The following is a 17,141-nucleotide window of genomic DNA, read 5'->3' on the forward strand; positions in this document are numbered from 1 at the left end:
AACATTTTCTTCAACATTTGTCTTGTGTATTTATTTTCTCAATCTTCCATGAAAATCTTTTTAATTCTCAACTCATCACAATAAAACATAAGAAACGCGCAATGTAAAGGGAAAAACCAGCACGACAGTCAGAAAAAAAGTTGCTCAAGTGCTTATCTCTAATAGTACCAGGTAGTTCTTTAAGCCCCCTCTTTCTTTTTTCACAGAAAGTATGAGGTCTATTCACCTGATAAACTGAAGCGATTGTGTTACAGCACTAAAAAATGATGTGAGTGTTTGATTCCACTGACAAAGATAGTATACACAAATTGGTAACAAGTAGAGGACATTGAAGATGGTGTATCATGAATGAAGTATGGCGTGTAAGATAAAGGCTTATGGTTCCACAGTAACTTGTTATAACTCTTACACCCAGCTCAGCCCAGGCACAAATAAACTGGGGAATAACAGCTATGACTAGAAAGTGTCCAAGTAACGTAGGGCCTCATTTATAGTTTGGTGGACGGGAATTTGCTCTGTCAGGGCGGCAGAATAAAGTACTCAAGTTGGCTTCCACGAGTAACCGCCCGCCAAATGTAGAGATGTCTGCCGGTCCAAAGGACATCTCTTGCTTTTACAGGAACCACCATCAAGGCGGTTCCTTAAATGCATTGAAAGTTTGACAGACAGCTCCGTCAACATGACAAAGTGGTACGTCAAACTTCAAAGTTTCAAATTGTTTCTTATTTTTTAAAAGTAAATCTTATCTGGCAGTGAATGGCAGTGAAAACTGGCCACGTGTTCGCTACTCTAAATAAGATGGGTGAACACATGGTCAGACCTCTGACGGCTGTTACTCCATTAGCCTGTCAGGGGGGTACGTAGGCAGCGGAGGCAGAGTAGTCTCTGCTAAATACCTACTAAAGTTTCTCTCAAAATAAGGTAGAAGGAACTCAACTTTGGCGGCGAGCGTATTCTGTTGCCATTGAAATGGAGTACTCTATCCGCCTAAGTCTAAATCGGGGCCAATGCCCTTTAATATTAGGGTGCACATCTTCCATCCAAACCGTCATGCGAGTTAAACACAAGCAAATTTGATGTTGGTGGTTGGTACAGTATGCTCCATCGACAATATGCTAAGTAAGCAGTGTCTGGATGATTGGTTCTGAGTTTACCGGAGTGCATGTTGGGTACCCAACAATTGAGCAGTTCAAGTGGCGAGAGATGCTACCCTGGCACAAACTATAGCAACATTATGAGGAAGCCAAGAACCTTGAGTACCACAGCACCCCTAAATACAGCACAATTTAGACACCATGATTGATTGCTTGGTGGGGTTTCAGGAAAAAATATTTATTATTGATTGTTGAACAAATCAAAGATCAAAGTCCTTTTAGGGGACAGATTTTGGAAGGTTATTTCCGCCTCTAAGATAACACTGCAACAGCAAAAAGGTGAGGGAATGAATGCTTGACTTAATCTCAGTCAGTGGCGATCACTCGTACTGTGTTCCTGACCACTGTTTTTTACCCACTATGCTACTCTAGAGAGAGACCAGCCAGTTACAAATCAGTCTTGGTCCTGCTCCAATAGGAACAGTTGGTCCAAAATGCCAGGCCTGGCCTCCTCCAGACGCGAACATGAGCAATATCAGACCGGTTACAGCCTTCTTAGGCATCATCAGTGATGTATGACATGAGTCCTGCAGCACAGGGAGCAAGGGTAGCACATCTGTCGCATTTAAGTGAACAACAAAAATGTGATAGAAGGAATGCTTGAATTAAGTTCAGCCACAGACGTTAGCTTAGAGTTACATTCAAGACCATTGTTTTGCCCAGTATGCCACCCCAGACAGAGACCAGCCATATGCAAATCAAGGGTTGCCCCAAAAGGAACAATACAGCCTTAAATGACAGGACTGGCAAAGAAAGTAGGTTATAGCATTTTCGCGTTTTTGTGAAAGTCAGCCAGAAAACATTTTTGGGAGAAAATGAAGACTATTTATACCGACAATGAGTGGATGACAGTATACGGTACAACCAGATGCAGGGCTCAGTGTTGCTGAGGCTTCAAGCTGTCACAGAGTATGTTGTTTTCCAGGTTAACAATTTCAAAGCAATGGTGCCCATGAGTACAAAAGGCTTACGAAGCAGAACTGCTGCGTGCACACTTACTGACAAAGCTGCCACAATATGTGAAACTTGTGTGGAAGGAAAAAAGAAAAAACTAAAGGGCTTATTGTGAGCCCTGATGTAACTGTAAAGACCAAAACAAGGATTTGCCCCTTAATCAGAATTAGGAGATGTAGAAGAAAACCCACATATTGGGTACTTTCACTGTTTACAGAGAGCCAGGAAAAATGGGCGCAGTGGGAACAGGAGGAAACAATCGGACCACCGAGGTCTACCTCGCATGCCTTATCCACGCATATGCATGGTTAAGGAGATGAGCAGTCTAGCTGCTTCCTGCTGCGGACGGAAGCAGGAAGACCTTGCAGGAAGCGGTAAGGTAAGTGGGTTTGGGTGTATAGTTCTGGGCTTGGGGTTGTTCTGTGGTAGTTTAGTAGGCTGGGCGGTTGGGTAGTTTTATGGGCTGCGGGTCGGGTTGTTTTCTGAGCTGGGGGGGTCAGGTTAGTTTTGTGGGTTGGGGTGGTTCGAGGGTTACTTGGTGGGCTGGGGTTGTTTTGTAGGCTGGGAGTGGGTCAGGGGTTATTTTGTGGGCTGGGGTGGGCTTGGGGGAGTCGGGGTAGTTTTCTGGGCAGGGGAGTGGGTCAGGGGTTGTTTTGTGTGATGGGGAGTGGGTCTGGGTTGTTTTGTGGGGTGAATCGGGGTTGTTTTGTGGGTTGGGGTGGGTCGGGGTTTGTTTTGTGCGCTGGAGGTGGGTAAGGTAGTTTTCTGGGCTGGATCGAGGGTCGTTTTAAGGGCTGCGGGGTTCTAGATTAGCTTTCAGGGCAGGGGAGGTTTTAGGTAGTTTTCAGGGCTGTGGGGGTTTGGAACTAGTTTTCAGAGCCGGGGATCAGGGGCAGTTGTCAGGGCTAGGGGATTTGGAGGTCGTTTTCAGGGCTGGGAGTGGGTTTGGGCTAGGGGGTCAGGGATAGTTTTCAGGGCTGGGGGTGTCGGGGTAGTTTTTAGGGCTGGGGGAGTCGGTGGTAATTTTCAGGGCTGGGATCGGGGTAGTTTTTAGGGCTGGGTCGAGGTAGTTTTGAGGGAGTAGGGGTATTTGGACCTCAGGGCGGGGAGGGGGAAAGGGGGGAATTTGTAGTTTAGGGCGGGGGGGAGGAGGGGTCACGACCTTAGCCACGCATACCCCTTTACTACGAAATTACATGGTAAAGGCATGTATGGTAAAGGAATGTGTGGTTAAGACGCATCTGTTATTTAGGTTACGTGGTAGAAGGCACGTGTGGTTTATCTACTCATGGTTCTATCATACAACCGTGAACAGGGGTTAAGAGTTCAGAAAACATAAAATGTGGAAATATATCACTAATGTCCACAAAAATTCAGCATGTTATACCTCTTTCTCAAATGGGGAACTTGTAAAGAGGCAGCAATATGATGTCGGTAATTACTGCACCTCAGAGTATCTGGTAAGACCGGGTGCAGTATTTTTTCTTCATTTGTAAGCGTAAATACCATATTTTTAATCACTGCATCCACAGTATCAATTGATGCTGGGTGGTTTATTACTGCGTCATTTGTATGGGTAATTACCATATTAGTAATTACTGCACCCACAATATTGAGTACTGCAGAGTGCTTTATTACTGCATCATTTATATCTGTAATTAACATATTTGTAATTACTGCACTACACGGTTCAGGTAATGCCAGGTGCTGCATTACTGCATCATTCATATGGGTAATTACCATATCTGTACTTACTGTATACACAGTACCCGTTAACGTCAGGTGCTGTTGCAGGGATTCTGCACATACACAGAACTATGCGCAGGAAAACTGGACTTCGGTGTATAGGGGCTAAGCCTTCCTACCGCTTCAGCACCCAAAATTCCCAGGACCGACTAGCTATAGTGTCTCACTCTCTCTCCTACATAATCACGAAGATGCAAATGATGAGACACCCCAGAACACAACACTCCCGACTCTCTCAGGAATCGCGGTAGCAAGACGTACCCTTTCACTCACTCATTCGTACCTGTCCACAATAAGAATTGACAGAGTCATTGTTATAGTTCAAAATGTTTATTTTAACGATAGTGCTCTATAATGCAGTATACGAACCACTACCAGCAGCAAAATGCATAAACTTAAAACAGTTAGCATTGTAGCAATTCCATATATTATTAAAGTGGGATGTCATCGTATGAAGACAGTGGATTTTGGACTATAAGACCTAACCACGCTCCCCTTGGCAATAAGAAGTTTTATTATATAAAGATCTCTGGACTTTGTCAGCAGACCCCATACCTTAGTGCCTAGATGGTATTTCTACATCATAGGAACAGCTTAGCTCTTCTCCTTGGAAAGGTCCCTCTCCAAGAATGTGTAGAACAACATGCATCCCCATAATATCAAAGCACGAGTTTCCAACATTAGCACCTTTGTTATCATGTTTTGTCTATGTGCAAGGGACTGACCAGAACAGAATAACAAGGGGCCTTGTTTATCGACCTTGCACACCGTGTTCAGACTAAACTCCAGGAACAGGCAGAGAATGCAGAAAGCAGACGGTTCTCATGTGAAAGGCACAAACAGAGTCTTGCAAAACAAAATCATGTAGTGACGTGCGCAAAAGCCGCATCCTGGCAGCTAAAGGCCAGATGACAGTGCTGTGTTGCTACATCATTTTTATCGGTAAATACTGCGCCCACAGTATCGGCTAATGCGGGTGCTGTATGACTGCATGGTTTTACCGGTGTACTTGTAAAGAGAGCACAAGTGGACACACAGAAAGAAAAATGTGGCTGAGCAACATAAGCAGCAGGGCAGAGGTACAATGAAATGTGTGCTGACGTTACAACTCCCAGTCATAGTGAAGTTACAAAGAGCATTGAATGGGGTGATACTCTATTCATACACAGGTTAACTAAAATATGTAGTGAATTGATTATAGAGCAAATCAGCTACTTAAGGGCAACCTAAAAAATATTCTGCTACATTGTTTTCTTTTATAGAATATGTGGAGGAACATATAGGGACGTCCATTGCTCACCCCAGTTGTGAAAACCCAAAATTTCGATAGTGAAAATCAATTGGCTCTGCTTCAGGTGTACTTGAAACAAAACAAACAATGATATTTACCTCTTATATTAATTTCAAGTAACCATAATGCTTACCCTAAATAACTATCTTGCGCCCCCACCATGCAGAGTGTTGCCATCAATGATTTCATTTCAGACGTTGCAGTAAGGTTATTAATGATGTCATATAACATGTCATCAGTGATATAATATGTGAAGCAATTAGAAGTGCATGGTGATGGCGTGAGTTATAGTTACAGTTACATTGGAAAAGGAGTTATAACTATTTGAGACAACTATAACTGGTGAATTCGTTTTGTTAGTTTGAAACATTATGTTTTAACTGACATATTCTTCTTACTATAATGTCAATTTAACCTCGTTTTTTCCCCAGTAAATTTCTAGTTTTTATTTAAATGTAAAGTAAAATATTATTTCAATTCCTAACTATAACGTCCCGCTAACCTTTGTTTTTTTTCCTGTGAATTTCATTATTTTCTTAACATAAATTAAGATGTCCATCACGGAGCCCCCCTGCAAGCCCCAACCACCCAGCTGGGCCAGGTCCTGCACCTAGCCCTTCGCAGGCACCCAAACCCCCTACTGCGCACAGCCGGAGTGGCCCGGCCGTGTGCCTAACCCGCCCCGGGCACCTAACTCCCCGCCGCGCACAGCCATTTGCTGTGCGCAGCATGGGGGTTGGACGTAGGGCCTGGCCCCGTGAGGTTGGGCACCCAAACACATGTTTTTGAAATATAGAAATATAAAAGGCAGCCCTATTGTCTTTATCATGAGATGAGCACGTCAACATAAATGAAGCAGATCTATTCATTTTGCCAAAAGTCACCGATAAGTAAAGCACAGCTTCTGGCTTTGTCAATGAGTCAGTACACCATAATATAAAAGGCAGGCTTGTTAGCATTAGCAAGAGGTCAACACATCCACCTATATAAAGATATATTGACTTTCTCAAAAAATCATCACAATAATTTATCAATAAACATATACCAAAGTAATCCATATAAACAAACACAGGGAAATGTATAATAATTATTTCCAAAAAGAAATGTAAAAAAACCTGTTTTATTCTAAACAACTATGAAAGTGTGTTCGAGTGTTTCTTTAACATCCTTCAGGCTAGAAAGTGCACCCATAAAACCAAGCACTAGGTGTCCCTGCTCTCCAACTGAGGAGCATATAGCTCCAGCCGGGAGTGCTTTAAAAATAATGGTAAGCTTTCTTGGGCCCATACATCCAATGCCCCGGAGACTTACTATTTTCTGTTTTCAAAACCTTCCGGGGGGGAAGATGGAGGCTGCTGTGCATCTGGCAGCTCTTTTACAACACTTTTTAAAAATTTTAGGCGGAGCCCCGGCCACTTATTCAAGCATCAGGAAAACCACACTTGACTAAAGAAGCACATGCAGGACATAATGGGGCTCTACCGACAGGAAGCTGCAAATATTTGTTTAGCAGTCTCGCTGCTTCAATAATAAAGCAGCTCTTTTTGTTTAATCTTTACTTACCCCCAGTCTACATTTTTTTTTCAAAAAGGCCTACTTCTGCACTTCCTGTGTGTTCATTTTTGTGACTTTCTTTTAAGTGGATGGGAGGCTCTTGGCCCCTGCCCACATCCATTCTGGAGTGGCAGAAGTCTGCTCCAATGGATTGCTCCTGCCCGGTGGGTGTAGCTTTCATTTCTGCTACTGAAGGGTGGGAGCAATCCTGTGATCCCTGCGTGCAAAAACCCTGGTAGGGAGTTGAAGTTCTACCCGCCCATGGTCTTCCAAGAACGTAACAGGAGTGTCCTGTGGGAAGAGGTCCCTGGGACACTGCTGCCATCGGGCCTACGAGGATGGGGATCCCGTGCCAATGGAAGGCTCAGGGTGGGAAACCCATGCCCCCCGCACAGTAAAATTGGTGTTGGCCCCTGGGTTGTGTAGCATTGTGGTAAGTTCCCTCTCACTGTGATTTGTTTTAATCCTGACTCATAAGATTAAACATTGCTAATCATCTTTGAACCATTTCTAACCATCAGAAAGGTGCAAAAAAGATTTTAAAAAACTCGGGTGTTCTCCCACTACTACTTTCATTCATCGGTGAGTTAATAGCATCATTATTCACCCACCTTTATCACCATTGGTGTAAATGTGCGCTTCAGAATCATCAGCCTTTGTATGGCTATTATTGATAATCCTGCCAGTGGCTACTGAAATTCATTATTTATCTGTTTTCATTACTGTTTTATGTTTCATTTTATGTTTGTTAAACAGCTGCAAGGGTACATCAGATTTATCGGTTAAATTAATATAAATTAAATTCTTATCTTTAAACTAAATCTAGTACTAACCCTGTCCCATAATTATTTCACATGTAAATAAATATTTACCCTTAACCTAATTATATTACTCACCCTTTTAAATAATTTAAATTTAAATAAATAATTATTTCTCACCTATCCCCACAGTAACCAATTCCCACTCCATGATGAATAACTTTTCACCACTTAATTTAAATAAATTATTAATCATTCTTAAAAAGACTTTAATGCCCTCTGTTAATTATCTCAAAATATTTATTTGTTGATTGAAATTACACTAATTTACCCGAACCATGAATTTTAGTGAAAATAAATTACATTAACTATTTAACCGTAATGATTTTTAATAATTTATATTGAACTAAACCTTACTGCTTCGTAACATTATAGTACCCTGAAATAAAATTAAATGCTATTTACTTCCCATGGTAATCTCTATACTGGTCACATCGATGCCCTTCTCCGTAATCTCTATGATAGTCACAACAGTGCAGTGGCCAGTTGATGCAGTGTATCTGTACCGGGCAGTCAGCCGTGGTGTCTACCCCCCCCCCCGTGGGAGTTTCACTCTTGGACTCACTAAATAGGGATTTTGTCAAGAAGGGCTCCATCACTTCTCAGGATGAAGTCATTTATTGCATCCACCTCAAGCCAACTCCGTACACAGCCTTCAGGTCGCAATCTTCCTTTCAGCTGCTTCACCGGGAATCCCCTACACACAGGATTCTTCTACCTGATGAGACCTCGCAGAAAAAGGGACAGCAGGCTAAGAACAGGTTATAAAACATTTAGGTATATGGATAACATAAAAAGCGGAGGGAGTACAAACATTGTCCCTTGCCAAGGATGCAAAATATATTGTTACATCCCAGAACCTTGCTGAACTTTGTATTCTTTACAGACTCACCTGATTGGCCACTTTGAGCAGCCCTCCTCTCTGGTTCAAAGGTCAGCAGGATGGGTCTGCAGACGTTATTACTGTTACACAGCGTCTTCAGAACATGTGTGAAGAAGTCCTCGGTTAACTCCTCATCCTACAAAACAGTTTAAGCACAATTACCGGGAGCACAGGGAGAAAGTATAATGATGGGAGCAGAAGGAGACGAATATGTGTCATAATCCCGCAGTCTTTTTGTCCGCAGTGAATCACAACGCGGTCGTCATAACGACGCGTTGTGATTCCGCATACCATTACTCCGCAAGTCGTAACAACGACTTGCGGAGGGGGGCGCTGGATGTTGGAATAGTATAATTTATTATTCCAACTCCAGTCTGTGCAGACACTAGGGAAGGTGTTGGATTTTAAATCCAACACATCCCCCCTCCGCAAGTCTTGTAATGGTATGTGGAATCACAACGCGGTCGTTGTAACGACCACATTGTGATTCCCTGCGGCCAAAAAGTTTTGCGGTAAACGTTGTTTACCGTAGGGGATGGCTTAAGGTATAGCCACATGGGTGCATAGGAAAGAAGAAATGGACTGTATGGTCCCAGACTGAAGGGGTGGGGAACTAGGGGAACTGCAGGTGGGTTTGAAATGACAAGTATGATCTAAACAAATTGTATGGGAGAGGATTGGGCGATTGGATGAGATGAGACTCCATGAAGAGAAATGGGTTAACATCAAAGAGAGAAGAGGAGCTGGAAGATGGGGGGAGACACCGGAAGAACATACACCAGGTAAACCAAGAGGAATAGATGGCAGGATATAGAGGGAAGGATGGAGAGACTGGAGCACATAAAATAGAAAATGAAGTGAGAAACAAGAAGCAGCGCCTGAAGATCGACAATGGTTGGGGGGACTAGATAGGAGGGATGAATGGATAAAATGGAAGATTGGAAGCAGAGAGACCGTGGGGAGAAATTAGATTGAGGAGAAGAAGTTTGTGACTGGAGAAAAGAAATAATGTAGACGAAGGAGGACATGAGAGACATTGACCAGAGAGTAAGAGGAGATACAGTCAGGAAAAAAGAAAGGGTGAGGACCGGACTGGGGATAGGGAGGAGAGACTGCAACAGAAAGGACAGATTGGAGAGATGAAAGGTGAGATGGGATGTAGGCAGATGAGGGATACACTAGAGTGAGAATGATGGTAAGTCACGTCGCAAAACAGAGTGAAGGGGACATAATCCTGGAAAGTACATATAAATTAGGAAAAATAAACTAGATCTATAAAAACGGGGAGAAATGGGTTTATAGTGGTAGAGAAAGGTTGAGTCTCTTGAAACAGAGACTGGAGAGGATGAGAGTGACCGACATTTCATTGCAGCCCACAGGCTGGCTGACCCCATTGCAGAGCAGTCTGGGAATTTTCAACATGGTAATTTCAATCAGGTTTAGAAGGACTGCTCTCTCCTCTTTGCCAGACTTCTTCCAGACTAATCTGGTTTCATCCCTCCAAAACTTCAAAGGGAATCCCTGGAGAGACCAGAGCCAGAAGTCTGTCTGCTCTCGCTTTGTGAGGACAACATGCCCCGATGTATCAAAGAGAGGCAGTGAACCACCTTATGGCTTGTACAGATAAGAACGGTGGGGCGGGGCAGAGGGTGGTGGAATTCAAAAGACGACAGGATAAGTAATATTAAATAAATAAAACCACTTACTTGGTGATCGCTGCGTCGGTGATGCGGCAAGCGCAAAGTAAGTGTTTTTATCTATTTATTTATTTAATATTACTTATCCCATAGTCTGTTGTATTCCACCACCCTCCACCTCACCCTGCCTCACCGCTCTTAACTGTGCGAGCCACCATTGTGGGGGGTAGTTTCCATAAGGTGGTTCACCGCCTCTCTTTGATACGTCGGGGCATGTTGTTCTCACAAAGAGAGAGCAGACCGCTCTTAACTGTGCAAGCCGCTACTGCTCCCCACCCCCTTTCTCTCCCAGGAGAAAGGTGATCCCTTTGCTCCAGAGAGGCTGGTAACTAGCCAGCAGAGGAATTAACTTGGCACAGAAGGGTAGCTCAAAACCTCACTCACATTAAGGCTGACTCAGGGAAATCCTTCCAATTTCAATACAAAAGAGAATGCATATTGGTCTAAACAGATACTAGATATGAATTAAATACAGATAGGTAGCTGAGGTAATACCAACAGATGTTGCAGAGTACTCAACTAGTCAGGATAAAAGTCTACAGGAAGAGTACTTGCTCAAAGAATGGTGCTACCACAGTATACGCCACAATATTGTAAAACAATATACTAAAGCACTCCAACAATAACACTGTCTGAGGACAAATAACCAGAAAAGTCAATCCATAAATCCATGGTTATGTGATCTATTTTCGTCATTGTCACCCACATTTAATTTTGCGATGGACAGGACAGGGCTTATCAGGGCTCTCTACATCTGTGTCGCCCATGACTGAGTATGTACACCATTTCATTGTGAGGCTGGAAGTATTGATGACGAACAGTTGAAGACGACTACGCTTGTTATTAGGAAGAACCTAACAGTCGAATAGGCCACAGGAGAGATCACCTAGAAGAAACTCGTACTCTGGCTCTTATATCGTCTTACTTCATGTAGGATTGTTAAAGGAATCGAAAATACAGTTTGTAGTCAAACGCTTTGAAAAGTCCCACTGCGGACGAAACACATGTCTGATGATCTTGTATTTGGTTGGAAGCATGTAAACACAAAGACGACAAGACCTTGGACTTATGGACTGATTTTTCTGGTTATTTGTCCTCAAACTGTGTTATTTAACAAACCGTTGGAGTGCTCCAGCTTATTGTTTTAGGATACTAGCTATGCATTCATGACCCAGCAGAATATGGGTATTGTCATGCCAATGGCTTTCTTCTACAAAGAACCAATCCTATGTTACACTTTAAGGACATTTTACCCACAATATACATAAATCATAAACACTACACATTCACACTTTAACCACAAAGAAAGGGGCCATTTCTTTTTGAATACCTAACTGAATTCTAAGTAATGAACAGGCCACAGCCATTTTGTTCTGGGTTCCATTTGCGATAGGACTTCCTGTGTGAGGGTACCAGGCCGAGTGACATACCAATCTTTCTTCATACAGCCTGCACATGCTTATACAGGCGAGTTCACCTGTTTTCACACATAACTAGCGTAGAGCCTCTTAAACCAGCTGTGCAGCAGTGGATTTTTTTTTTAAGGTGGGCTCTGTCAGTTACAGCTCCATCCAGTTTAACAGACGCGTACAGGGAGTAAGACTCTAATAGGGAGACTTAGAGTAGAGATCTAAAAACTCTGACCAAAAACGCAAATAACTGTGTGTTTTTAGAGACTAGAACCCAGTCTCCTACACTCCAATTTTCCCATGGCACAAAGCCTCTTTGTAACCAATTAACAAGGCATGTTAATGTTCTGTGGCCTTACAACTTCTCTGTGGGGGTATCAATATTCCATTACCTTTCCTACAAATAGGAACCAGAGTCCCACCCCACCCACCCGCCTGGCCACTATCGACTCTTTGGGTGCAATTACACACTACTTTGCTCCTCAGTTGTACCATTTCTCGCCCACCCTAAATGCCTCTTTTCCTTCCTCTACAAAAAATGTGGCTAAGTTGCTTTTATCGCTGGCACTCCCTCAAGATGCCAGCAATAATCAGGCCCACTTTGTCCTCAAAATACCACTCACGGCAACACCAAAGCAAAGCTGAATCCTTCACTAAACTGCTCTATGAAATGCCAGATCCTAATTTGGAATCTCATTCTGACATTCTAGATCACATGGAATTCAAATGAACCTTGAAAACTTTGGCTCCCATCAGCACCCAAAAACTTGGCCCCCAAATCCAGCATGCCAATCCACTCAATTGACCTTTGCAACAATCTCCTGTCATTCTTTATCTCCTGTCACCTCGTATGAGCAACGCCACTCCATGGGCCTTGGAGAGTCTGTGCTTGACTCCATCATACCAGTCTGTCAACACCCCACTGCAAGGTAACACCCATCTTGGACATCAACCAGTAAGATTTTGAACTCTTTCAAGAAATGTTCTCTTTAGAATAGTTACATTGCCAAAGTCAACAATATGGGCCTCAAACCTCACCAGCCTAGTTAAACTCTACCTGGGTAGTGGAATTATCCCTCAAATCATAAAATGTGCCATCATGACCCCAATCTAAAGAAACCCATCACAGACCCAGATAATCCTTCCATTTATAATCACTTCTCCAGCGTACCTTGTGTTGGGAGAAAATCGTCTCCTAAGCAACATTCAATCATGTTTCAGACCCTACTAGGACGGGGGGACAACACTTCTAAACATCAGGGAATAACTACTCAATTCCAGTGATGAAGGTTACTCCTGCACATTGACCTTCTTGGGCTTCTTGGCCACCTTTGATACTATAAACTAATAGGTGCGAATAGAAAGATTGTGGTCACCTACCGGCCACCGGACCTCAGATCGAATTTCAGCAACCTCATTACTGACCTTATGACTCCTGCTGGCTCCAAGAATTTTCTCCTCTTCAGTGACCTCAATTTCGATCTGGATGACACCATCGACCTCAACACCACAGACCTTCTGGACGGTCTCCTCAACATAGGCCTCACAAAGCTTGTGACAGTCCCCACGCATTCAGCAGGCCACACACTAGACCCCATCTGCTCCACCATCAACACAGCCAAGGACAGCCACACCCTCCCGCTCATCTGGACGGACCACTTCATCATTCATTTCAAAAGTTTCACCCCCTCCAGAATACCCTGACAGTGACATCCCTTACCTTGAGACACAACTGGAAAACCATCACCCAACAAGCACAAATCAACACTCTCAACCTACACCATCCCACTCTCTCTGATGCTGCCGACAGAAACGTCCATTGCCTCAACAACTGGATCAGCACCTGCAGCAACAGCTTCGCTCCCCTCAAGGCCAACAAACACAGGAAATCCCGAGAACATGCAAACACGTACACAGACACCTTCAGAAACACCAAGTGACATAGCAGACAACTTGAAAGGAAGTGGCAGTACTCTCAGAACCCCACACACAGGAGCACCTACAATAACTCTCTCACACCCTACCACCACAAACTGAAAGAGGTCAAGAAGAGTGCCCTGTCCCAGAGCATCAAAGCCAGCAACAACAAACCTAAAGAACCTTTCACGATCATCACACAATTCACCCACCTGGCAGCCACATCCAACTCGATAGACCCTTGGAAGGACCTCTGCAATCAACTTTCAGACTTCTTCCATGATGTATACAAGATTTTTGAATCCTCCACCTCCTCCCACGACCCTTTCTCATTTACCAGCCCTTGCCACAGGAGCCCCAAATATCTCCAACTGGACTCTGATAACCACCGAAGAAGCCACAGCGAACATGGCATCCAGCCACTCAGGTGCCCCCACAGATCACTGCCCGCACAACCTCTTCAACCTAGGCAGTACCATGATAAGCTATGTATTCGAGTCCATCGTCAACACATCGATGGCCATTGCCACTGCCACATTCCTGGATGCCTAGAAAGACAAATGTCCATCTCATCAAGAAAACATCTGCTGATCCGGATGTCCTCAGCAACTATCGACCCATCTCTCTGCTTCCCTTCCCCGGAAAAATCGTGGAAAAAGCAATCAGCAGCAGCTTTCCCGCTACATCAAACACAAACTCCTCAACCACTCACAATCATGATTTCGCAGCAACCACAGCACCAAGACGGCCCTCATCGCAGCAACTGATGACATGTGCACTATCTTGGACCGCGGACACTCTGCAGTACTAATTCTACTCAACCTCTCTCCACATTCGACATTGTTCCCAACGCACACTCATCACCAGACTCCATGAAGCAAGAATTCAAAGACCAGCCCTCCAATGGATGTGCTCCTTCCTGACAGGAAGAGAGCAGCAGGTTAGGCTGCTGCCTTTCACTTCTGAACCCAAAGACGTAAGCTGCGGTGTCCCACAGGAGTCATCCCTCAGACCCAGCCTCTTCAACCTTTACCTGATGCACCATGCATAGATCATCCGCTCCCACAAACTCAGTATCATGTCATACGCCAATGACATGCAACTCATCCTGTCCCTCTCAGAAAACCTTCATCAACACCAAAACAACTTCAAATGCTGCATGACGGAAGTCACCACATGGCTGTGCATCAACTACCTAAAACGCAATGCCAGGAAAACTGAAGTCCTGATTTATGAACACAACAACCCCCCTGAGACACCACCTGTTGGCCCACTGAACTTTGACCCACCCCGACACCCACGGAACGGACATGAAACCTGGGCATCATCCTGGACACCAAACATTAGACCCCAAATCAACGGCATCAAATCCACCTGCTTCAACATTCCCCACATGCTTAGAAAGATCTTCAGGAAGACAATCATGCAGGCTGTGATCACGAGCAGGTTAGACTATTGCAACACCCTCTAACACGGAATACTTGCCCACCTTCCACACAAGCTCCGAACCATCTAAATCGCAGCCACAAGACTGGTTCTCAACCTACCCTGTCACATCAGCATAAACCCTTACCTCTGGAAAATCTGCTGGCCCTCTGTCCAGAAATGCTGTCAGTTCAAGATATTTACGCTTGCCTTCAAAGTGCTGCATCAGAAGGGACCCACCTACCTCAACCACAGTCTGCACTTCCACCAGCTAACCTGAAAACTCCGATCTACCTCGCTGTCACTCCGACACATCCCCCCCAGAAGTAGGTAAGGAGGCCGCTCATTTTTCTATACAGAAGCAAAGACCTGGAAAGCTCTCCCCAGGACATCAGAACACCAACCACGTTCGCAACATTCTGCAAGAAATTGAAGCCTGATGCCCTGACCTTCGCACCTACTCAGCGCCTTAGAGACTCTCATGGGTGGTTAGTCCGCACTCTACAAATCCTTTTACATTACATTACATTGGCTAATCAGAACTGCTTTGACACGGTTTCATTTTTACTTTAAAACTGCTCCCATCAAGTCAAGCTGTAATTCCACACGGCTCCACCCGGTCACCAACACTGTTGAACATTTAAATGGCCCCATCACTACCATTTTGGACTTATATACAATAGGTTTTAAAAGGTATGTAGAAGATACAAAAGTTCACCTCTGGCAACTTCCACAATTTATCTCCATGTCACCTTCATGTTCAGCATTGAATGGATAACAATAATTTGTGCCTCAGTTGAGGGTCCTGGGCCCTTTCAATTCCACCTTCTTCCCTTTAACTTTCCCTAAGAAACTGAGATTGAAAATACTGGGTGCTCTTTTACAGTAATCTATTATTCACTCCTCATTTAAATGTGCTCTTCAAAAGTTCACTGTACCATTTAGGTCTGCTAAAAAGAATTGTGCTGCTGCTCCATTTCTCCCCGAAAATCTCTAATCCTTACCTTTACAATGTCCCACCTGTACTACTGCAGTAGCTTATACACAGGCGTCCCCAAAGTGTGACTCTTTAAATTCAAGCAAGCTCAAAATCAAGCCGCTCGCCGTTATTTGGTTTGCCCTGAAATCCCACCATTGGTCACAGTCGGAACGACCTCTAAGACTCACTGCCTAGGACTAAGGCTCTGCATGGCTGTGGACCTATTTACCTTACATAATTGCTTGTCCCTTATTTCCCAACAGAAGCTTGAGGTATGGAAATAAATATCTCTTGACTACCCACACAAGATGTAAGAGGTATGGTGGCTCTACAGGTGATACTCGAGGACAATACTGCATCAAGTTCTGAAAATGACTTACCTATTCTCCCTTGTATTTGGTTAATACAACATTCTTCAAGTGATTTCCTCCCCATGCCCCTACCCCCTTCGCTAGCATACGAAGTCCATGTGATTGAGGGGTCTAAGAGTGGCATGCAGTATATAGTATGTGCGCATTTCACACGAGGTCCAATGTTCCAGAGTGGTCATCATTTCCTCTGACAACTTGAGAACTTTAGACACAATTAAATGCGCACACACCGTAGTCACATAATACCATGATGTACACAACAGTTAAAATGCATGCATTCCTACACACCATAAAACCATATCTGACAACATCTGAAACTGTTAGCAAAGGTTGGAGGCGGTCAGGGTTGACTGCACTTTGAGCACACACACAGGTATTAAAATGGGATGCGGCTTTAAAAAGTAATCACCTTGCCATTCAACAGGCAATATAAAAGACCAATTTAGGAACGGAGTGCTACATTTGCATGCAAGTGTTTGCAACAGGATTCCACATAAATGCATAAGGTTCAGGTTACGATGAACTTACAAGCACCTTGTTAAAGGCACAGAAGGTTTATGTAAGGCAGTCTGAGCAGGTACCCAAGAGTAAGGCTGCACACCACTCAGAGTGGATCACTTCCTCTGAAGCAGCTGAAAAGGGGGTCTTAGTTTGGACCTTACAACTCAGCATCAGTCATTAGCACATATCCCACATTCCGTGGATGTCCGTGATCCCTTTGTACATATGAAAGGTGGCCATAAGTCAAGGAATTCTATGCTAGTTATGCCATTTTCTGAAGTTGGACTGTGGAGTGTAATCTCGCTGTGTTTGAGTTGGAATCCCAATTTTTGATCTATAGGTCAACTAAAAAAAGTTGGATTTCGCTTGTTTGAAAATGGAGTGAAACTAGTTGTTCACCCCTCTCAGTAAGTTCTGATCACTTGGGAGCTCAGAAGACCCC

The 17,141-nt window shown here is 44.0% G+C and overlaps 1 protein-coding gene across 1 annotated transcript in view; it reads right to left on the reverse strand.

Moving 5' to 3' along the window:
* CTC1 (CST telomere replication complex component 1) overlaps window positions 1-17,141 on the reverse strand; it is a 191,922-nt gene that overhangs the window by 4,511 nt on the left and 170,270 nt on the right. The window contains exon 23 of the mRNA XM_085636896.1: window positions 8,410-8,536. Within this exon, the coding sequence (XP_085493022.1) occupies window positions 8,410-8,536 (127 nt within the window). The remainder of the gene's footprint in view (window positions 1-8,409; window positions 8,537-17,141) is intronic.

This window comes from Triturus cristatus, chromosome 12, assembly GCF_964204655.1.
Source record: "Triturus cristatus chromosome 12, aTriCri1.1, whole genome shotgun sequence".
Taxonomy (NCBI): Eukaryota; Metazoa; Chordata; class Amphibia; order Caudata; family Salamandridae; genus Triturus; species Triturus cristatus.